This window comes from Balaenoptera acutorostrata, chromosome 12, assembly GCF_949987535.1.
Source record: "Balaenoptera acutorostrata chromosome 12, mBalAcu1.1, whole genome shotgun sequence".
Taxonomy (NCBI): domain Eukaryota; kingdom Metazoa; phylum Chordata; class Mammalia; order Artiodactyla; family Balaenopteridae; genus Balaenoptera; species Balaenoptera acutorostrata.
In genome coordinates, this window is record NC_080075.1 from 74,499,847 (window position 1) to 74,522,715 (window position 22,869).

The window sequence follows — 22,869 nt, forward strand, 5'->3', positions numbered from 1 at the left end:
GGGCTTTTCCCGGTGCAGATGTCCTGAGCCCACCATAGTTGAGTGGACTGGACTGAAGTTTGGTGGTGACAGATTGGGGGAGAGGAAGAGCAGGGGGGAGTTGGGTGTGCGCTGCCCAGCCCAGGCCTCTTCCTCTGAAGACTTTGTGGCCTAGCCCTGGAGTCCTGGAAAGTTGCCCACTTTTCTCTTTAAGGTTAAGCCAGCGATTTCAGGGCCAACAGAGCTGTAAACATGTTAGTAATGAGGACAACTAGCATTTGTACAGGGCTTCACAGTTTACGAAGCACTTTCTCATACATTATCACATTTGATCCTCCCAGGGCCCTGCCAGGTTGTTTTGCATATGTGCATTTTAATTTCAAAAAGCCTTCCTTCCTGAGTGTACATGATGGAGTGAATCAATCGATTAATTGGTATAACTTAATTTTGCATGCATTCAAACCTAATATTCGTGCAAGGTAGAGAGCATCTCTGGAAAAGAGATTCCCAAATTTATTTTAAAATATCTTTCATTCGTCTGTTATTCAACTAATATTTATGATGCTCCCACCATGTGCAAGGCGCTTTCTGAGGTACTCACTCTGCATTTGTTGTTTTGTCTACTCTTCCAAACAATCTTCTTCAAGAGGGATTATTATCCTCATCTTAAGGTGGAAAAAAATTGAGCCTTAATGAGATGAAGTGACTTGGTCAGGGACCCCAAGCCTGTTAGTGGCAGATCCAGAATTCGTTCCATCTTGGTCTCTAGCTTCAGAGTCGGTGTGCCTTTCCCAAATCCCCTGCTGTTCTGGAGTGGGGCTTGGAGTGGGGGATGGTCCTGAACTCTGCTCCTCCGGGGGTGTGTCCTGACTTGTGGTGGGAGTGGCCAAGGGGCCAGAGTGGAGTGAAACTGGAGGAGAGGGAGAAAATGCCATCCTCCCCTTACAACGGCCAGATGTGCAAGAGCAGAACCGGGGAACCTATGGGCCCTTCCCACCAAATAGGCAGCTCCTGGGACCCCACCATGGCTTGCACCCAGCTGCCACCCAGGGCCGGGGCAGCCCTTGCTGCCTGGTGGGATGGAATCAGCACTCCAAGGCTGCTCTTAACCCGTGAGAGTTTGCTTTCGGTTTGGGACTTCCCCGGCTCTGTTCGTTCTCAGGAGCAACTGCTTCGGTCAGTGAACAGGGATTTATTAAACACCCATTTGGTGTGTGCCAGGATCTGGGGAAACCATCACGAACAAAAACCTGGTTCTTGTCCTGGAGGACCTCACAGTCCGCTGGAGAGATAGATGTTAGTGAGAAATGCACACTTAAAAGTGTGTGATTATACACGGAGATAAGTTCTCTAAGGGAAAATAAACATGGTTCTCTGAGGAGCTGTAACAGAGGAACCCCAACCAGCCTGGGCTGTTACACCTAAGCTGAAGGATGAGCTGGGGTTCACCAGGGGAGGCAAAGGGCCGGGAGGGGGTGAGAACAAGTGGGAGGGAGCATGGTATCCAGGGGCCTGACAGAAACCTACAAGTCTGGAATGGGGGGAGGAAGGGAGAAGGGTGTGCGACAGCAGACAGGACCAGTGCAGCTTCAAGGCTGCCCTCTCAGGGGTTGACATGATCGGCTTTGCATTTTGAAAAGATCCCTTTGCCATCTGGATCCTGGAATGGAACAGAGGGGCTGGGAAGCAGTACGAACGATTAGGAGGCTGCTGCAGGCGCCCAGGGGAGGAGGGGGGATCTGGGGAGCTGTGGATGAGTGCCAGGGACACAAGGGGGAAGAGGAGAGATGGTTCAGGGGTTACTCCTGGGTTTGGGACTTTCACATATTGAGCGGATCCTTCTCAGAATCTTAGTGCAAATTGCACTGGGCAGAAACATCCCACGTGTCCTTGATCTTCAAAATTTGGCCTTGGAGCACTCCTGTGTGGCCCCAGCTATTCAGGTAGTGGGGATGCTGGCAGGGATCAGAGCTGGGATCCCTAAAGGTCACTGTGAATTGCCTGGATGCTGAGACTGGTGAGCTGTTACCTAGAGGGGTGGGCAGTGGCCTACTGGAGACTCGGCCACTGGTGCAGCAGTCAGCCACATAGAACACATATGCAGCTGCTCGGTTCCAAGGAGGAAGGAGACTGAGGCCCCAGGGCGGCAGTGAATTGGCCATGGTCTCCTTTCGGTTCCCCTCATTCCAGGTCTCTTTGCAGGGGCCCCATCCGTCTCTCCCGGAACCAGTCTCATTAGTTCCTACACAGGAAAAATGGAGGGCTTTAAGGCAGTCTTGGCCTGGGCACCCTCCCAGGAGCCCCAGATCTTGATAGTACAACCAGGAGAAAGGAAGAGCAGGGGAGATGATGAGTAATAAGGACAAGAGCCACCTGGATAGGCAGGTGGTGGCCCTGGAACTGCTCCTGCACTCTTAGCACTGAGGCCGTCATGATGATAGTAGTAACGATGGAAATGTGGCTTTCTTTTTTATTTTATTTTATTTTATTTTATTTTATCTTACTTATTTTATTTTTTCTGAATATTAACTATGTGTTGAGTGTTCTATGTCCTTACTACTCAAAGTGGTCCATGGACCAGCAGCGTCTCCTGGCATGACCTGGGATGTTAGAAATGTAGAATCTCAGGCCCCACCCTAGACCTACTGAATCAGAATCTACATTTGAAAGAGATCCTCATGATTTCAATGCATATTAAACTTTGAGAGGCCCTGCTCTTTATGTAATTCTCTTATTTAATCCTTGCTAGCATCTGAGGAAGACTTTTTTATCCCCCCATTTTTCAGGTGGGGAGACTGAGGGTTCAGACAGGTTAAGTAACTTACCCGAGATTATACAACTAGTAAAGGACCAGAGTAGGGTCAGCACAAAGCTCCTCTCTGCTTAGATTGAACACGCAGTATTGGGCTAGTGACTGCCCTCTGAGGCCAGCCTGGCCTCAGCCCTGTCATTGAGATTTGGGTTCACTTTAAAGGGAATTTGGGGGTGGCCCCTGGCAGAGTGTAGCCTCAGACCAGCAGGTAAGTGTTAGAAGCACCCTGGCCTCCCCTGCCCCCAGGACATGAGATGCCCCAGGGTCATGTCCAAGCCTGCCAGGGCCACCCTGGAAGGCACACAGCCACCTGGCCCAGCCTGTGACCCTGGATCTGGGCCAGGGGCAGATGGACTGCAGAGGGAGTGTCGAGAGAGCAGCTGACCCCCCTTGACTCAGGACAAGTGCTGCATTCTAAGGCCGCCCAGTTGGTTGTTTTGCTGGGACGGGCTGGAAAGAGAGTGTGTGTGTGTGTGTGTGTGTGTGTGTGTGTGTGTGTGTGTGTGTGAGAGAGAGAGAGAGAGATATCACTCAAGTGGGCATGCGCAGAGTATGTCAGGGAGAAAATTCCAGAAAGAAGCCAGTTGGAAACCGCATGAGGAAAAATTCTGTTTCGGGGAGCATGGGGGCTGGGGAATGAGGAAGGGGGGAGCATCAAGGTGGTGCGGTGTAAAATAAGCTAGCCGGCTTGGGAGTCAGGAGCTCTGAAATCTGATCTCAGCTCTGGAAGTACGTCTCTCTCCGCTCCAGGGGCCTCAGTTTCCCCATCGAAGGGCTGGACAAGTACCCCATCATCTCTACAGTTCCTTCAGCCCCAACTTTCTTTCATTCTAATGAATAGATGATTCCCCATAAACCACATGCCACGGAGGGTCCCCGAAGGAAGGTCCCAGGGGCCACCAGGCTGCCTCCTGATCCGAGGGTGGGCGCCCCCTCCTGGCAGCCCAAAGCCTCACTAGGGCAGAACGGAGGGTCTGAGAGGAGGGGGGACCCCCGGGAAGGAGGGAGGCCCGGAGCGGGCGAGAGAGGAAGCCCGGCTCCAGGACGCCCGAGAAAAAGTTGGGGAGCTGGCTGTGGTGAGACAAGAGGGCCTAAAGGAAGCTCGAGGAGGAGACAGAGAAAGGCCGGTGAGACATAAAGGCCTGCTGTGTACACAGCCTTGGCGAGTACACGTGCCCCCCACTTCCTCCCGCCCCTGGGGGCAGCTGGCACCGCGAGGTCCACACCTCCCACTCGCCCGCAGGTGCTGGCCCTGCCCTCCCCGTCCCCGGGCTCCAGGTCGCCAAAGCCCAGAGCAGAGCCCCGGGTCTTCCCGGGTGAGAGAGGGGGAAAGAAACATCCTCTTCAGGGACTGAGGATTCAGAGACCTTCAGTGCTGTAGCTGGTTTCCGCCTCAGAGCCAGGAGATGCAGGAGGGGCTGTTTTTTCCGTTTTGGGCTCTTTGTCTCCCCTTCACACCCCACTCCCCGCCCCCCCAAGCGACCATGAGCCAGCCTTAGTGACCTTCCTGCTTTGGGCCCAAGCTCAGTACTCTTGGCTTCAGACAAAGGAGTTCTGGGGCCCAGGTGAGAGGAGGCTCACCTCCCACTCTCCTCACCCCCCAGCCCAGCCCCATCCTCCAGCAGGAAGCTCAAAGGCATAATTAACCCAGCCTACAGCCAGGCAAGGACTGCAGACTCTGGGATGTGATGGGCCCGGGAAGGGCGTTTGAGAGGTGAGGACCCTGAGCGGGGGAGGACCAGGGTAGTAGGAGCGCAGGGACATTCTGGTCCCCCCGCCCCGGACCCTTAAAGACGGTACTGCTGGGGCTTCAGCCCCCAGGGGAACCTTCCCTTCCAGGAACTGGAATCAGGGCCCATTGAGGAACTGCGGGGAAGAGGAGCAGGGAAATGCTGCCTTCCGGAAGCATTAGAAGGGTTATGTACCTTGATTCAGTGAAGAAAAGGCCTGGAAAGGTTACAGAGGTCACACGGAGACAGTTGGAATCCAAGGCTTCTAGAATAAAGGCTGAACTCAGGGACCTAAGAATGGGTGGAGAATGGGGTACCGAAGCAGATATTCATGACAGAAACGCAATATTGAGAACTTCAGGAGCACCTTAGAAACCATTTCCAGCATCTTTATTTTCCAGATGAGGAAACTGAGTCTCAAAGAGACGAAGTTGTTTCAGCAGAGTCTTGCTGCAGTCTCCCTGTGCCCTCCTCCTCCCCCTAGAGCATCTTTGCTGCACCCCACACATACAAGTCAATGCTCCCTTCCAGGGCCAGGGAGGGCTGTGCAGTCTGGCCCCTCCTCTGGGAAGGGAGCTCTGTCTCGACTGGGAGCAGCCAAGGGGGCTATTTCCAGACCCCTTCTGTGTGCCTGAGGCACTCAATGGGCCAGAAACCTCAGTGCTGGCTTTTCTGTTGTTCCTTCGGATTTGGGCCTCCAGCCCTGCCCCAGTCCTTTTTCTGCCCTGGCTGTGCTCTGAGTCCTGGGGCCAGCATGACGCCTGACACACAGTAGGCCATCAGGTTTGACACAGGAATGACTAAACGGTTGGAGAAGCCCTATCCCCGTGGCAGGGACCCCAGGCACAAGGTGAGGCCTCCGAGCCACTCCTGTAACCCTGCCGACAGTCCCTTTGTTCTTCCCTCTCCACAGGCAAAGAACAGAAGGAGACCAACATCGAATCCATGAAAATGGAGGCAAGTGTTTTCCTCAACCCCCAGGGGCTCTGTGGATCCTGATTCTAGGAGAAGAAAGCCACCGCTCTGACCGACTGTGGCGAGTGTGTGTGAGGGGGCCCAAGGTGGCCCCTGGCCCCTTCTTTACATGTCCCTCTGTGAGGAGCAGAGGAAGTGGGTGTGGAGGTTGGAAGGCCCCCAGCGAGGCAGCCAGCTGGTCCCCCTTCAAGACCAAGCACCTCCCCTCCCAGTTTATGTCCTGCCCCACATCCCTCACTTCTCCAGCCCAGACAGGGGCTTGGCCCGCACTCGCAGGGCTGGCATCTCTGGCCAGGAGTCAGAGCTCTGTGTTCTGCTCGAGGTGAGTGCCTCCTTGGTTTCCCCTCCAGGAGGAAAAAACCCTGCAGTGGGGCTGTCCGTGCTCACCTTAATGCCAGTCTGTCTCTGTCGTCTCTGTCCTAGGGCTCCCGGGGCCGGCTGCGGGGTGGCCTGGGCTGGGAGTCCAGCCTCCGCCAGCGGCCCATGCCGCGGCTCACCTTCCAGGCGGGGGACCCCTACTACATCAGCAAGCGCAAGCGGGACGAGTGGCTGGCACGCTGGAAAAGGGAGGTGAGGTGCCTTCTGGCCTGGGCCCCAGCCTGTCCCACGGAACTGGGAAACCGGAAGTTAGCTTCAGCCACTGTCTGCAGCTGTTGTCAGGCCCTGGCTGAGCCTCAGTTTCCCCTTCAGGTTAACCTCTCGCACTTACAGAGTACTGCTGGATCCTTAGGCAGTGGCTGGGTCCTTTGTTCTTTCAACAAATGTTATTGGACATTTACCGTGTAACCAGGCAGTGTCTTAGGCTTTGCGCGTGTAGAATTCCTGCCCTCATGGAGCTGACATTCTGATGGGGGAGATGGACAGGAAACAAGTAAACAAGGGGTTGAAATGGAGGTTGACAGAGGCCTGCTTTAGGTGGGGTGGTCAGGAGAGGCTTCTTGGAGGAGGTGGCATTTAAGTTCAGGCCTAAAGGAACAGAAGAGCTGGCTCTATGAGTTGTGGGGTGGGGGAGAACATTCTAGGCAGAGGAAATAGCACAAGTGAGGCCCTGACTTGTTTGGCTATGTGAAAGACCGATACTCCCAGAGTGAACCGAGCAGGGGAGAAAGTGGGGCCAGATGAAGCTGGGAGGTAAGCAGGGTCCAATCATACAGGGCCTTGAGGTCCCTGCCGAAAGCTGGTTTAACGCTGTGTCCTGGGAAGCCATTGAAGGTTTCTGTGCAGGGAAGTGATTTGATGTGGATTAAAGGAGCAGCAATGGAGACAGATAGGGACAGATCCGGAGATTTAGAGATAGAAACAGCAGGGCTTGCTGATGGATGGGTGGGGTGGGGGAGGGGAGGGAATGGAAGCACGACTCCCAGGGGTTTGGCCTGAACACCTGGGTGATGGGTGTGCTACTTCCTTAGGTGGGGAAGACTAGGGGAGGAACGAGTTTGGGACGGGAGGGAATCAAGGGTTTAGCCTGAGATGCTGAGGTGCCTGGAGCCTGGAGGCTAGGGAGGTCCAGGCTGCAGGTCAAAGATGAGAAGGCGTCAGAAGCAGAACCTGGTAGAACCTGGCGTTTAAGTCCACTGATGAGCTCATGTAGGAAACAGGAGGAGAAAGCAGAGACAGTGTCCCTGGATTCTGTCCACAGAAACCCGACACTTACAGCCACGTGGAGAGGGGGAATGGCAGCAGCAGGACTGAGAAGGGGCCTGGGAGGAAGAAGAGGGAGGAAGCGCCGCGTCTCAGAAAGGAGAAGGTTTTCCAGAGGCAGTGGCCGCCCAGCCCTGCGGAGGCTGAGTTGAGACAGGCTGTTTGCACCTGCCGATCTGGAGGTAGCTGGTGACTTTTCTTGGAGAGGCTTCTGTGCGGGTTGGGAGGGAGAAAGCCAGCCCAGGGAGGGCTTCAGTAGCGAGAGGAGGTGGTGCCGTGGAGACCAAGGGGCGAAACCAGTTTACGAAGCACCATTGTGGGGCTGCTCTCCTGTATGTCTGGTTAGTAGAGAGAAGCCCGTTGACCTACCGGCACCAGGAAGGGAAGGGAAACGCGAACTGCCACCACGTGGGGCCTTTCACCTTCACTCTCACTTGTCTTTACCCCAGGCCTGCAAAGGATGGTGCTATCCCGTTTGCATTGTGTGAGAACTTGCTCTAGAGAAAGTTCAGTACAAGGTAGGGGGTGGGGTGGGTGGTGGCTACTTGATTGTTTCCAGTTCCTTTGGGATCCAGGAAGGCAGAAATCACTCTCCTGGAGGAGCCTGGAGAAGGGACAGCCTGTCCAAGGTCTGGGAGAAGAGAGGCTTGACTCTGAGCATTAAGTGTGGTCTTTGGGATGGAAATTCATTCGGGACCTGGGGCTATTCCCCTGTGGCCTGTGGGAGGGGCTTTGCTTTTTAACCCCTTGTTCTGAGTGGCCTGTATTTCTGCTCTCCCTTAGCCCTAGGGGCCAGAGGCTAGATATAAAGACTTCTTTTTTTTTCTTTAATATTTATTTGTTTATTTGGCTGCGCCAAATTTATTTGTTTATTTGGCTGCGGGATCTTTTAGTTGGGCATGTGGGCTCTAGTTCCCTGACCAGGCATGGGACCCGGGCCCCCTGCATTGGGAGCGCAGAGTGTTAACCACTGGACCACCAGGAAAGTCCCTAGATATAAAGACTTTTACGCTTGAAAAGCTTCTAGAAATTTGGTGATCCTCAAACTGTGCTCCGTTGAAGAAGCAGTATGGAGGCCTGCTCTCAGTTGCAATAAAAAAGGCAGTCTTTTCTCAACTCACAGGGAAAAGTAAGATTATAGATACATTTTCTCAATTTTAAAATTTCCACTAAAATTTAAAAAGACTTTTTAAAAAAATTATGAACCTGTTCTGACATAGACAGAAATAGAGAGACCAGTATAATGAACCCCCATGTACCTATCACCAAGGTGCAACAACCATTAAAAGCTTTTCTAGAAAAAAGAAACCTTTGGCATCTGCTTCCCCCAACCAATAAAGGTCATCAATGAGCGTGAACAGAAAAACTTTAAAGTTGATTTAATTTACAATATTTTAGGGATGCGTGACTTGAGATGTAGAGACTTGCACCCAGAATATATTTTCTGCTAGTAACGTTGTTCCTTGTTCATATGATACAACTCAAGATTTCCACAACTTCCGGTACAAGCGCTAGAACCCTTGAGGCCCTTATTTCAGACTGGGGGCTGGGGCTGCAGAGGTACGAGCTGGCCACAAGCTCACTCAGGGCACAGGGAAGGGGCTGGAATGGGATTGAGTTCAGGCTCCTACTGCCACGTGGGGGCCATCCCCAGAGACCACACTCGCCCCTCTTGGGCTCTGCCAGGGCACTAGGGAAGGGCTAGCTGCAGGTAACAAGAGCACTGGGGAGGACTTCCCCGGCGGTCCAGTGGTTAAGACTCTGTGCTTCCACTGCAGGGGGCTCAGGTTTGATCCCTGGCCCGGGAACTAAGATCCCATATGCCTTGCGGCCAAAAAGAACCATGGGGAAACACAGGTAGCTCTCGAGATTCCCAAGCGCCCCTCAGGCTAAAGAGCAGTAACTGTCTTCATCAGGCCTGTTTTCTAAGTGGCTTGCGAAGGGGAAAGAAATCCGTCCTCCTTTTGCAGTTTCCTCTTAGTTCTCTGGCACTTGGCCCTTTCTTCTGAAACTGCCTCACTAGGCCTTTCTGACCTTGTCCCCAAGATTCTTCCCCGTCTCCTCCAACTGCATCTCCTTAGCATCCTCCTCTGTCCCTTGACTGTGGCACCCCCAGATGTCTGCTCCCACCCTCGGCCAGCCTTTAAAGACTTTTTTTTTTTTTTTTTTTGGTTGTGTTGGGTCTTCGTTGCTGCGCCTGGGCTTTCTCTAGTTGCGGTGAGCGGGGGCTACTCTTCCTTGTGGTGCGCAGGCTTCTCATTGCGGTGGCTTCTCTTGTTGTGGAGCACGGGCTCTAGGCGTGCAGGCTTCAGTAGTTGTGGCTCTTGGGGTCTAGAGCGTAGGCTCAGTAGTTGTGGTGCAGGGGCTTAGTTGCTTCATGGCATGTGGGATCTTCCTGGACCAGGGCTCGAACCCGTGTCCCCTGCATTGGCAGGCGGATTCTTAACTACTGCGCCACCAGGGAGGGGAAGTCCCCTCGGCCAGTCTTGATCCCCTTACCACTTGTGTGCTCTCATAGATCCTACTCCCCAAAAAGACACATTCCCTACTGCCTAATACAAGCTGTTTCCCAGACAATGCCACTGGGCGGTCCCGCCAGCATTTCCAAACCTCAGAATGTGACACCTGTCCTTTGAAGTTCCTGCAGGGCACCATCATTGAGCTGACAGTCAGAACCCTCCCTGTCTGAGTGCCGAGTAAGATACTGGAGCTACCAGAAGCCTAGGGGATTCCTGGTTATCCTATGATAGGGCGAGGGATTGGGCACCTCAGGAAGAACATCACCAAGGGACTTAGACTAATTCTGCCTGGGGTCATCCTCAAATCAGCAAGAGTTGGCTTTTGGCTTTTAAAAGATGAACTTGAATTTAGGGAAGCGGGAGGAAAGGCACTGCAGAAAGAGACATACAGCATGTGCAAAGGTTCGGAGGCACAAGACAGTGTGGCCTTTTCAGGAATGGAAGTTCATGGTGGTGGGTGATGGAGCACAGGGTGCAGGTGCAGGGTTCAGAGCAGCAGGAGTGTGGCTGGGAAGCTGGGCGGGGCCTGAGGGCCTGTGCGCCCTGCTGTGGTGCTTCAGCTGATCCCAATTTGCACCTGGTCCACATGCCCCACCTGTAGGGCCTTCTTCCCTCAAAACATCCCCCTCGCCTTAGTTTCCTTTTTCCATGACCACCCTTGTCAGTCAGTCCACAGTTACTGAGCGAGGTCTGCTCTTTACTGTGCTGTCCATCTGAGATTATCTGCCTCCCCAGGCCTTTAAAAAAAAATTAAGAAGACTTAGAATATCACAAATGAATGAAATTTTAAATAATTGGATGAGGAAAATGGGGCATTTCCTCCTTCCCTGAGGCTGAAGTGGGGATTCCTGCTGGAACTGGGATGCTGGCGTCTGTCCCATCTCCTATTCTCTGCATCTCTTTACCAGTCCTTTTAAGGATTAATCTCTGCTTTAGTCATGACCAGGTCCTGCTACAAAACTAGCAATGGCTCTCCACTCTCTCCCCATCATGTCAGAAATCCTCTGGTTGTTTCTCAGGGCTTCAACCCTCACTGTGACCTCCACGATGGCTCCACCCCACTTCACTACCATTCTGTAATAGGAAGGTCCCCTGTGAGGGACCAGTCTCCCCTTTATACGTCCTTCCTCCCTGCCGTTGTTCCTGCTGTGCCTTCCCCTATCCATTCTTCAGGGTTGAGTCCAAGAGTTGCTACCTCCTCCAGGAAGCTCTCTAGGATTTCTCCAGTCCACACTGACCTCTTCCCTCCTCTGCACCCCTGTAGTCCTTACTGTTAATATTGTTGGGTTTAGCAATCAATTACACTTCATAGAGTATTTTTCACTGACTCTTTCTTACATGTTATATCTTCACCAATCATGCCCAACCTGATTTTGGGCAGGGAGAACAGGCTCAATGAATACCTGTTGGTTGACTAAGCAGTTGGGAGGTGGGTGAATACGAGACCTCTTCTCAGGGAGCTCAGGCCCAAGCCCTTGGTTTGCAGGGGTGCTGACAAGTGTACCTGGAGAACAGCGTGGGGCTGGGGGACTGTGGGCGGGCTCCCACGGGTAAGGCAGTGCCCGAGTCTTCGCCACCCTGAGCTCCTGCTGTTCCCACTGGGCCTCCACTGTGCTTGAGCCGAGGAGAAGCTTCCTTGGCCTGGCAGAGCTGGCCCAGGCCTGGGCAGCTGGCAGGGCAGAGGCGAGGCATCCCTCCACCCAAAGGAGGGCAGTTCCAGGCTCCTCCTTCTGACTATTTTCAGAACAGAATGACCCTGAGGGAGGGCTTTAGGCTTAGGAAGGGCTTCTCACAGGTGTTACTTCATTAACCCTCATTACTGAGAGGCAGAGGCCTGGCCAAGCAGCTGGAACAGTCATTGAGTCAGAGAGCCTGCGGACTCCCAGTGTGTATCACTGCTTATGGTTTTAGGACACAGTTATGGCCAGGTGATATTATGACTCTCATTAATCTCTTCACCCCAACTGATTCTAAATTACTTAGAGCCAGGGTACCATGTCCTGCTGATCTAGGATCTGGTTTCTTTCCTGGCTCCCAACCCGAAAGGAAGGACTTCTGCATCCTTAGACTTATTAGATGCGTAATACATATTAAATACTGATAACGAATAACCTGTGGTCCAAATATCACAGTCTCTCCTCCCCTCCCCTCTCCCTCCTGCACTCAGACCCCCCTCCCCTCCTCACAGGCTGCCCTCACGGCCTTCTCTTTCCTTGAGGTGAGTCCAGATGCTGACTCAGCTACTTACTGGATGTGGGACCTTCAGCATCACTTACTGAGCACAGCTGAGGTCCCTGTGCTGTTTCTAGACTTGGCTGTACTCTGCTCTCCTGGGCATGTCTCATCTTCATGGGAGTAGCACTCACCAGTTTGTTTTCTGCTTCTGCCCAACCTGAGCTTGTTCAATGCAGGCCCTCTTGGCACCTCTGCCCCCAGGGCTGCCATTCAGGAGGTACTAGGTAAAGGCTGGCTGAATGAATAATTCGAATCTCAGAGTTGTGTGGGTTAATAAGGTATACTACATAACATTTATAGCACAGGGCTAGCATATAACAGGACACGGATAATGTTTTTTTGTTTTGGGCTGTGCAGCTTAGCTTGTGGGATCTTAGTTCCCTGACCAGGGATTGAACCCGCCCCCTTGGCAGTGAAAGCATGGAGTCCTAACCACTGGACCGCCAGGGAATTCCCGGAAATGAATAATTTTTAAAAACTGATTTTACATAAGTATTACACAAATACATTCCTGTTAAAAAAAAAAAACCCATCCCTCCCCAATGATTTTAATTCCCCCATCAGAGAAGTACCTAATGCTATCAGTTTGGTGTATATATGACATGATTTTCTCTATCTATCTATGTGTGTGTGTAAATATATAATTTTGCTTCACAGTTGCTTTTTTTTTCTTTTCCTTTTTTTAATATATATAGAACCACACCGTAGTTTCGTTTTACAGCTTGGTTTTTCGCTTAGAATAAGTCTGGGCAATCAAGCCACGTAATTACTGTTCTATTCCACCATATGGATTACCACGATTTTTTTAACCATTCTCTTACTGGTGGACATTTGTGTGGTTTACAGTATTTTACTGCATAAGCACTGCAGCAGTGAACATCCTGGGTCATGCCTCTTTGTGCATCTGTTTCTCTAAGATAGATACCTAGAAAGAGAAATGCTGGGTTGAAAGGAATGTATATTTTGCGTTTGATACAGGCTGCCAAATTGTCCTCCAAAAAGGGCAGTGCCAATTTATGCTCCCGTAAACAAGGTATGAGAAGATTTCCACCTTTGCCAACATCAATATTTTGCTAATCTAACGGGTGGGAAAACGGTATCTTGTTATGATTTAATTGGCATTTCCCAGATAATAAGTGAGGTTGGACATCTTTTCATATGTTTATTGGCCATTTGTGCTGCTGCTTCTGTGAGCTGAGCAAATGTTGCTTCCTCTTGCTTTATAACCCTGCAGTCTCAACAGACTGTGCTTCCTGTCGGCCCTGGGAAGAACAGCCTGTGAACGTCCAGCCTGTGAATGTCATCTCCTGCTGTGCTATATTGCATTTAATAAGCAACCGCTAAGCACCTACTACGTCGGGGGGCATTGTGCTGGGGGCTTTGGGAATAAGGAGATGAATTAAGTGTGATCTCCTGGGCTTTAGTACAGGAGATGTGAGAAACGGCAACACAAAGTAGACCATTAAGGACTAAAACCAAATTATTAGCAAAGTATGTGCGTAGCCGTTTTAGGGGATTCCGACTGGCAGACGGTCCTTGCTTAGTCACTATATATAAACTAATGAAAACCTGAACCCTTGCAGGATGGCCTCAAAAACAACATCACCCTTGAAGGAGATGATGCCATTTGGAGCAGGCATGACAAGTATACTTTACCAAAAGGCTGAACACATTTTAAAGGGACTCCTGTGACAGCTCGTAATCAGTAGTGAGTTCCAGGGCTGGCCTTTAGGACGGGCTGTGAAACTGTCATCATAGAGGCGCCCCATTGTCTCTTAAATGGACCGGCTGTTTGCACACTGGCGTGTTCATTCCATCTGGGGGGCACAGAGAGAAGAGCTCTTAGAACAACCCTCACTTTTTAGTGGTGAGAAAACAGTAGTGGGGAGGGTGGTCGTAATTTGAGTCTGGTCCAGCAGCGACCATGGCCAAGCCTGAACTAGGCCAAAGGGGTAGCTTTGTGAGCACCTACTTCATGCCAGGGACTGTGCCGAAAGCATTAACTTTCGCCGCAGTCCTAAGAGATGATAAAGTTAATTTGTATATCAGGATTCACAAAATGGAGGCCACCCCTGTGGCCCAGCCCAGTTCACAAATCTAAACCTAGGTCAGTGCATGGGAATTCCCTGGTGGTCCAGTGGTTAGGACTCCGTGCTTCCACTGCAGGGGGCACAGGTCCGATCTGGGGTTGGGGAACTAAGATCCCAGCATGCCTCGCGGCACAGCCAAAAAAATTTAAAGAATAAAATAAAATAAATAAACCTAGGTCAGTGCAGTTACAGGAAACTCTTGCCAAGGAATTCTAACATCCACCAATCACAATCCTCCAACTCAGTTTAGCGAGCTCACCTTCCCCTAGGAAACAGGACCGGCTGCCTTTTAAGGAAATTCCATCTCTCCTAGCCAATCACGCCCTGTTCCGCGGTGTCTCTTCTAACAGTAGGTGAACCTCGCTCTTGCCCAGCATCCCTGGGAAAGAGCGCTCGCAGCTCTGAGGTGCTGTACTCCCCCAGTCCAAGGACTGTTCTGCCTTGAATACAGGACATCAAACTTGTTACTGAATTGTATTATTTTTTCATTTGACAGGTATATTATCTGCAATTACTATAAGAACTAATTTTTATCCCCATTTTACGATTAGGAAGCTAAGGTTTCCCTAGGTGAGGAGGTTAAGAGCCACGTGGATATCCTTGTGGAGAGGCCCATGGGCTAAACCAGACTCCAGATTGCATGCTGCTTCTGTTTCGTACCCAGATGACTCCACTAGAACCGGGTCTTCCTGGTTTTCAGTCTTGGCTTCCCCTGAAACAACAGAATGGGGTGGGAGGGAGCACACTGGCCCAGCCCTCCTGCCCGTGCTGCCTCACCCCACCTTGGCTGCCGATGTTCAGGCTGCTGAGTCTTGCCAGGTTTGGGTCCTTTTCACCCCGGGGACCCCTCGCGCACTTCCTGCTCCACTCATTTGGTCCTGAGCCCTTGCCCTTGAATTGCTGTTTTTTCATGATCTTATGTTTGATGTTGTGAAATTGGATTAAATGAATGGAATGAGATTCAGGAGGTCTGGTTTCTGGGCTCAGCCTCTACCCCTGATCAATTTGAGAAGGTCATTCTCTTCTCTGCACTTTAGTTTCCTCGTTTGCAGTGTGACACAAATAGACTAGCCGACCCCCGAGATTCTGAAATTGCATAATTTGGGGGGAGGAGGACTGGGGTCATGACCTGTAGCTCCTTTTATCTCTTATACGACCTTGTACATACATCCTAAATTAAATATTTGAGTGAATTCTCAGACTTCACATATATGCCTCTTCAAGAGGCACATACATAAAGCATCTTGATAAAGATGCTTAGAAAAAAACTTTCATAAAATTCACGTTTTGTGCTAGAATCTAGCTTTCTTTTTCCTCTTCACGATGGTCCCCTTTTCTTCCTCTGTGTTTTCTGCCAGGATCGGAAAGGTGGGACACGAAGCTCATCGTAACTAGGCCTGGGCGAGGGAGGGGCTTGAATCCATCACTGAAAAGCTGATGTTGCCAAGGTACCCCCATCTGACAGGCACATCTTCCTGGGGCATTTCCTTAGCTCAGGAACTCACATCCTTGTTCTGACTTTGGTCACCATGTTCCTAGGTCTGCCCCTGACCGCTAGTTTTCATTAGTCACACAATCATCTGTTCATTATTTTATTTATTTTATTTTTGGCTGCATCGGGTCTTAGTTGCGGCATGCGGGATCTTCGCTGAGGCATTCGGGATCTTTCATTGCGGCATGCAGGCTTCTCTCTAGTTGTGGCGCTTGGGCTCCAGGGCGTGTGGGCTCTGTAGTTTGTGGCACACAGGCTGTCTAGTTGAGGTGCGCAGGCTCAGTAGTTATGGTGCGCAGGCTTAGTTCCCTGACCAGAGATCGAACCCGCGTCCCCTGAATTGTAAAGCAGATTCTTTACCACTGGACCACCAGGGAAGTCCCTGTTCATTATTTTAGAGAGTTACAAACCTTGACTGAGCAAATACTTTGTGCTCAGGCTTTCAGAAAACTCCATATGCATCTGGGTCTCTACTGTGTTCCCACATTTTCTAGACACTAAAGAAACACATTTAAAGGAATGTCAGAATCCCACCCTGGGAGAGGTAGGCAGGTAAGTACTGCAACCCAATAAGGGTTGCAATAGAAATGTGAGGAAAGGGGCCATGGGAGCGGCTAACTTGCCCTGCCCAAGGAGCCCGGGAAAGCTCACCAAAGAAGAGACATCCTGCAGGCCTGCCACTGGGACAGGAGTTTGCCTAACAGGGACAGTGGGGGGAGGGCATTGAGTGGGATCATGAGGTAGGTGGTCCAAGAAATCCTCTAGGAGGTTGGGATCTAGAGCACCTCAAGATTTCTTGCATATTTAGTTCAGCTTTTAGAAACATCCTCATAGCCCTTGCTACGAGGCAAACAGGAGAAGACGTAATGGTGCCCTTCTCTCTGCTTTGTTTTAAAGATCAGACCATTCATTAAGGAGGTCCAGGGAGGCTCAAGCATGGCGGGGGTCAGCTGGACTCTGTTAAGGAGCCAACGCTCTAGATGAAGGAGTGAACGGACTTGTGTTAGTATTTCCCAAATACACACAGCACCGTGCTGGCGCTGTAGGAGACGGCTACACCCAGCCCCAGGGCACACACGGTCTAGAGGAGGAGGCAGGAGTGCTCACCGTGAGCTGCTGTGTCAGATGCGGCAGGGGCTCGTTCTGTGCTCCTGCCACCAAGAGTCTGGTGAGCACAGAGGAGGGCGAGAGAGCTTCTGCGGGAACTCCTGGGAAGTTTCCTGGAGGAGGTGTCCTTTGAGAATTCCAGTAGGGATAAATAGAGAAGGTGTTTCAGGGAAAAGAACCACTGAGGGCAAAGAGAAGGAGGCATGAAGCTTCTGGGTTGTTTAGGGAACAGCAAGAGATCTGGTAACTAGGTGGGGGAGTTGGGGAGGAAGAAGAGAGAAAACTACAAAGGGAGATGGTCAGATCATCACCAGTCTTCCTCTCATAGTGAGAAATGCAGGCTTCACTGTGTAGAGGGAGCTGGAATGTGAGAGAACTGGATGTGTATTTTGGGAAGATAACCGTGGCCGCATTGTAAGGGGGCCCAGAGCAGGGAAGGTTAGAAGAAGGACCAATTAGGAGGGCATTACGTCTGGTTTTAACAGAGGGTCCAGGCAGCGGGAGGCAGACTTGGTAGATACAGCTTGCCTCTGGTTGGCAGGAAGAGAGAAACCTGCCTGGGGTTTGGGGGCTGGGGGTGAGGGGGCATTACCTCAGCTAGGGAGGAAGAGCAGGTTTGGGGCAGGAAGGTGGTATGGACTTTCCATTTTCTTAAGGATGTATTTTGATGAGCAGAAGTTTTTCATTTTAATAAAGTCCAATTTAACCAAATTTTTCTTTTATTGGTGTGTGTGTGTGTGTGTGTGTGTGTGTGATCTCTGAGTTCTCTGCCAGTTCTCTGAGAGGTTTAGCAGGCGCTCAGGAGTCATCCACCGGGAAGGCAAGTGCAGGCTGGTGAGCAGGGAGGGAAGAGCCCAATGCATGGAGAGCAGCCCTGCCTTGAGAGGACCAGGGTAGGGAGGGACAGGCACTTGGGGCCTCTGGGAGCAGCTGGCTGGCATGCTATATGTGTGTGTTTGTGTGTGTGTGTGTGAATGTTACCATTTTTCTGACTTGCCATTCTTTAATAACAACTCTTCACAGATGCCATATGACTCTAGTCAATGATTAGTGTGCAGTATATTTTAATTTTTCACTTCTAACTCAAATGGATTAAACAAAAATAGGGATAAAACAGTGCAGTCTCCTATATATTTGAATCTAGATACTGTTTAAAAAGCAACTATATGGGGCAAACAAAAAAAACAGAAATTGAGTTGGACTTGCTTTATATGTACCAAAGATGCTATTAGAATTCAGTGTTTCTTAACGGGCGGGTTTGTGTATTACCTGGGCAGTGCGTTAAAAAGGTACATTCCCAGGCCCCATTCTGAAACTAGGAGGCAGAAACTCTGGTCTGGTTCCTGAGAAATCTGATTTTCTAGTCAGGTCCCCATGGTTCTGGGGCTTGTGAAAGTTTGAGAACCACCAAGCTTCAGATGATTCGAAGTAAACCAAATTCTGACAGCAGAGATTCCTCCAAAAATGCATTTATTGTATCACCTACCACCCTGTCACCCACATCGGGGGTCTCCCCGCACATTCGGATCACCTGGGAGGTTGTTTTAACCACCGCTGCCTGGGCCCCTCGCTCTGGGTCCAGTACATCTGTAATTTAGCGATGGGCCCTGGCCCAGATCGTTCCTAAAACTCTCCAGGTGATTCTAATGTACAGCGGGGTTGAGACTCTCAGACCTTTAACACACTGAGCTGAGGGAGAAGTACGGGCTCTAAGGCCAGCACAGCTAGAGAACCGTTTCCAAACATAGGTGGGGGAAGAAGACCGGAAAGGACTTGGTTCGGGGATTCAAACATTTCCTTTGGGATGGAGATGGTAGGCATTCCTGCTGTTTTCAGCAACGGTTTACCGCAATGCTTGTCTGCTGGGCTCCTCCTGGGTCTCCTCTTTGGACCCTGAAACTTGATAGGGTCTGCATGCCTGAATCTGAATGGTGGTCCCTGAGGCCCCTCCCTTTGACCCCTGGAGGCTGGAGATGGGGTTGGGGGAGGGGAGGAGAAAGCAGCCCAGGCTGTTCAGGTTTACCTGGTTCCTTTTGACCCACACCGCCCCCCAGGTATAAAATTAACATTTCTCTCCAGAGTCTAGTTTTTAAAGCAAAGTGACAGTATCAGCTTGTGCTCAAGTAAACCTGTCATAAGATTCTTTCCACCTCTTAAATGATATGCCCTCCTGACTTCCTTTGATCTTATCTGTAATATTCAGCAGATATTTGTGGTCCCATTAGACCGATTAAGAAACTAAGATACAAAGAAGCTAGGTGCGTACTGACCGTCTTGGCGTCAGCTGGGGTCCTCTGCTCACATCCTGCTCTTTCTGTTCTCCTGGCGAGGGGCAGGTGAGGTCTGGGGACCCGCAGCAATGCCGCTGCCACCCCTGCTCCCTGCCCAGAGCCTGCACTCCACTCGCTCCGGGTTAGGGGAGGGAAGTGCTGGGGGCAGGAGACTTGGGTCTGTGGAGAAGCCTCCCCCTCGGCAGCAGACCCGGAGCTGTAGGGAAAGAGGACGCGGGTTGGCGCGGGGAGGGAAGAGGCAGCAGCTGAGGTTCCAGGAGCCTGATGGCAGGTCTGGAGAGTTGGGGCTTCCAAGCCCTCCCATGAGGGAAGTGTGGTAATGACCTGGGAAGGAATGGGGGAGCCAGGGAGGAATGAGGGCTGCCTGGGACAGAGGCGGGGAGATGGAGAAGTGAGGGGTCAGCGAAGAGGTGGCTCCCAGACCCTGCATTTTACTCTCCGGATCAGAATTTATGTGACTGAGCGGATGGTGGAACAAGCCCCAGGCAGCGCTCCTCCCCAGCAGGTGTCCATACAGCTGTGCTTGTGCTTCTCCCTGGGAAGCTAATGCAGTTGCAGATGCCCCCTGTGATCTGGCCGAGCTGTCTGAGAAACCTGGGAGGTTGGGCCCGGTCCTGGTTCACCCTCTCTCATCCTCCCTTGAGTCTTCCTGCCTTTCCCGATCCGGGCCACCTCGGATTTCCTTCAGCACATGGAGAAAGCATCTCCACCACATAATTTACCATCTAATTGCATGCTGTCTTGAATGAGGGCTGTGGTTTCATGTGCGGTGGGTCTTGGGCACACAATTAGGCTGTGAGTAACAGGAGGGTGGAGGCCATCTCCTGCACTGTCTCCTCCACGTCCTCCCTGGCCCGGCTATTGCATGTGCTCGGGACTCCTAGTGCTCCTGGACCCTAGTGTTTAGGTGTGTTTCAGGCAGGCTCAGAGGTCGGCTCCAGGGTAAAGCACAGCCTCCTTACAGTTCTGAAACCAGACTAGACTGGCGGGGGAGGGGGGTGCCCCTGCCCCATGGCGTTTGCCTAAAGCTGCGCCTCTCCTGAGCCCAGGTTTGGGGAGGGCACCAAGCCCAGCCGGCCGGCACCCTGCAGTTGCCATGGTGACCCTTTTGCTTTCCTTCCGAAGGAGGATGGATTTCTCTTTCAGCCCAGATCGTCTGCCTGGGCAGCCACCATTCTGTACACCCTGGGGACCAGACTGCCCAGCCCCACTACCTTCCACTTTCTGCCACAGGGGACGGTTTGTTGAGAGGCTCGGTTTTAAATCCCAGTCCAATATCAGACGACAGCGTGTTCTCGTTTCAAGGGGGAGCAAGAGAGACAGGCCCAGGAGATGGGGCAGCTCCCCTCAGATGTGTGTTTACCTCCTCCTCCTCAGTTTCTGGCTCTGACCCTTTGGGTGGGGGGCTGAGTCCCCTGTAGGCCTGTTTCCTCATTTGTAACAGCCAGGGCCATTGGTGGTCTGCACACCTGGCTGGTATCAGAATTACCTAGGGAGGTTTTAATAGATTCCTGGGCCTGGGCCCTACCCCAAGCCAGCTGATCTCCATAGGTGGGGCCCAAGAATCTGTATTTTAAAAAATCTCCTCGGGTGATCCTGATACAAATAAACCCAAGTGAGTATGGGATTCTCCTGGCAAGGTGATCTGTGAGGCCCTCACAGGAAGGAAAGGAAGCTCTGCCCTGTGCTGAGGATTGACTGGCCTTACTGGGGTCCCAGGAGCTTCCGAAGAGCCCGTTGTAGGTCAGTCTTGTCAGGAAGCCGGTGTTTCCTGGTCATGCTGGCTAAGCCAAGACAAGGCCCCCACCTTTTCCCCACAGGAGAAGCCAGGAGAGAGAGGATGATGGGCTGGGGGGGGGGGCGCCGGGGGGTTGCCATAACAACCAGCTCCAGGCAGAGGCCTCCCTTCCAGGGGCTGGTACTTCACCCCAGCAATGGTGGTTTCCATGGAGATGGGTTACTGAGGGACAGGGGGAACATTTGCCCCATTTAGTGCATTAGTCAGGAGCTGCCAGAAGGCAGAACATCTCTAGGTGGGATCCTTGGACGCCTGTCAACTTTGAGTTCCCCCCACCGTGGCCTCTGCTCTCTGGGTGCAGGTCTGACGCTTTCTCCCTGCTTGGTTGCTCTCTCTGCGACTGGTCTCCCTAGCAACAAGTCCTGCTAACTCCTTGTTGTTGGCTCTGTGGCTATTTTTAGCTTCATTGCCAGCAGCCCAGTCCTGGTCATTTGCTTGCAACCTCCATATGGATTGCAGGGGAATAGGAAAACAAAGATTCCCGGCCTCTGTCGGGAGCCCTGGACCTGGACCTCTTAGCACCGATCGGAACTTTGCTGTGGAAAGTACCCGTCCCCATCTGGGAACTTGGTCAGTGGACTCCATATGAGGCTCCTGAGACAATGTTGGATTCAGTTCAGCAAACACTGCTTTCATCCTCTACAACGTGCAAGAGGCTCTGGTCCACACTGCTTGCATGTGAACCTGAGTAAGATCCAGGCCCTGCCCTCTAGGATTTTTAATTTTGTGGAGGAGAAAGATGAGGACACAATCAGCTTAGTACAGGCAAAGACCGGCAAGTGCTAGGAGAGGGTTACAAAGTGCTCTGGGAGTATGGAGGAGAAGGAGGGACAGGGTAACTTTTCAGTGGGGGAAGATCAGGGGGAGGGGCTAGAGCAGCACTGTCCAAAGAACATTCTGCAATGAGGAAAATGTTCTAAAATCTGTGTCCCCGGTACAGTAGCCCCTAAAACCCACACGGGCTCTTGGACACTTGGGATGTGGCTAGTGCACCTGAGGAACTGAATTTTTATTTAATTTTAATGAATTTAAATGGCACATGCAGCCAGTGGCTCTCTTATTGGCCAGTTCAGGTCTAGAGAAACCTTCCAGGTGGAGGTAACTGGTGAACTGGGCCTAGAAGGATAGGTAGGATTTTGGCCAGTGGAAGGTGAAGGGGAGAAGCAAGGAACAGCATGAGCAAAGGCACAGAGGCAGGGAAAGGGCATATTTGGGAAACAGCAAGTGGGTGGGCAGAGTGTGGGCTGTGTGATGTAAGTGCTGCAGGTTGTGGGGGCCTTGAATGCCATGCAAGGAGCGTAGAGTGTAATCAGCAGGTAGTCACAGGTCTACTGTGTAGTATTGAGGCTTGGGCTGCAGATGGAAGGGCAGGATCAGAAGAGACATCCATCTTGATCTTGTAGCCTTTGCCTGGATAAGGTCTCGCTGGTCTTGGGGTCAGTGGGAATGTTTATGTGGCAGAAAATACGCAGCGTCCTCCCAATATGTGGCTTTGCAGATGGCTTCTTAGGGATCCCAGCTTCTCTGATTCTGAGTACAGGGACTCAGGTGGTAATGTCCTGTTTGAGGGAAGCAACATAACCTCCCCACCTCCCACCAGCACTGGATTTTATGACAAAGCACGCCACAGAACGCTGAACTTTGAGTTAAAACCAGTCAGGCAGGCGTGGCATTCCCACCTGCGCCTGTGGGAGTTGCTGCTCTTGGGGGGAGGATCACGACTTAGCCTCTCACGTCAGTTCTGTGAGCTGGAAAGTCAAATTCACAGCACGTCTTACAATCGTGCTCTTCAGAGACAGGAGTGTGACGTACACCAGGATGTTCAATTTACAGATTTATAACAGGACTTGTCCTTTCAACGCAGATCCTAGTGCTTGTCCTGATGTTTTCTGGCAACTTACTGGTATCAGAGTCACTGGAAAATGTAATTAAAGTTAGAAGTTTGCTTGATGAACACGGGATCAGTGCTGAGAGTCAGGTGTCCTTAAGAGGTATTTTCATCAGGGCTACTGGATCACTGCTATCCGCCTGCCAGACAGGAAATGTGCCCTCCCTTTCAGGTCACCCTCCCTTTTGGACCATGCTGGATACTTCCTCTCCAACGCTTCTTTTAGGCTCTTGACATCCACCAGATCTTCTTTTCGTCCAGGGGTTCCTCCTCTCAACATAACTTCTAGAACATTTCCAAGAACCTGGCTCA

General features: G+C 51.6%; 1 protein-coding gene across 3 annotated transcripts in view; it reads left to right on the plus strand.

Annotated features, from left to right (window-relative positions):
• DNMT3A (DNA methyltransferase 3 alpha) overlaps positions 1-22,869 on the plus strand; it is a 100,059-nt gene that overhangs the window by 56,067 nt on the left and 21,123 nt on the right. For all 3 annotated transcript variants that reach the window (XR_451857.2, XM_007191261.3, XM_057557931.1), the window contains exons 5-6: positions 5,435-5,478; positions 5,920-6,066. Coding sequence is in view for 2 of the 3 variants with exons in the window: in XM_007191261.3 (XP_007191323.2) it covers positions 5,435-5,478; positions 5,920-6,066 (191 nt within the window). In the remaining variant the exon portion in view is untranslated. The remainder of the gene's footprint in view (positions 1-5,434; positions 5,479-5,919; positions 6,067-22,869) is intronic.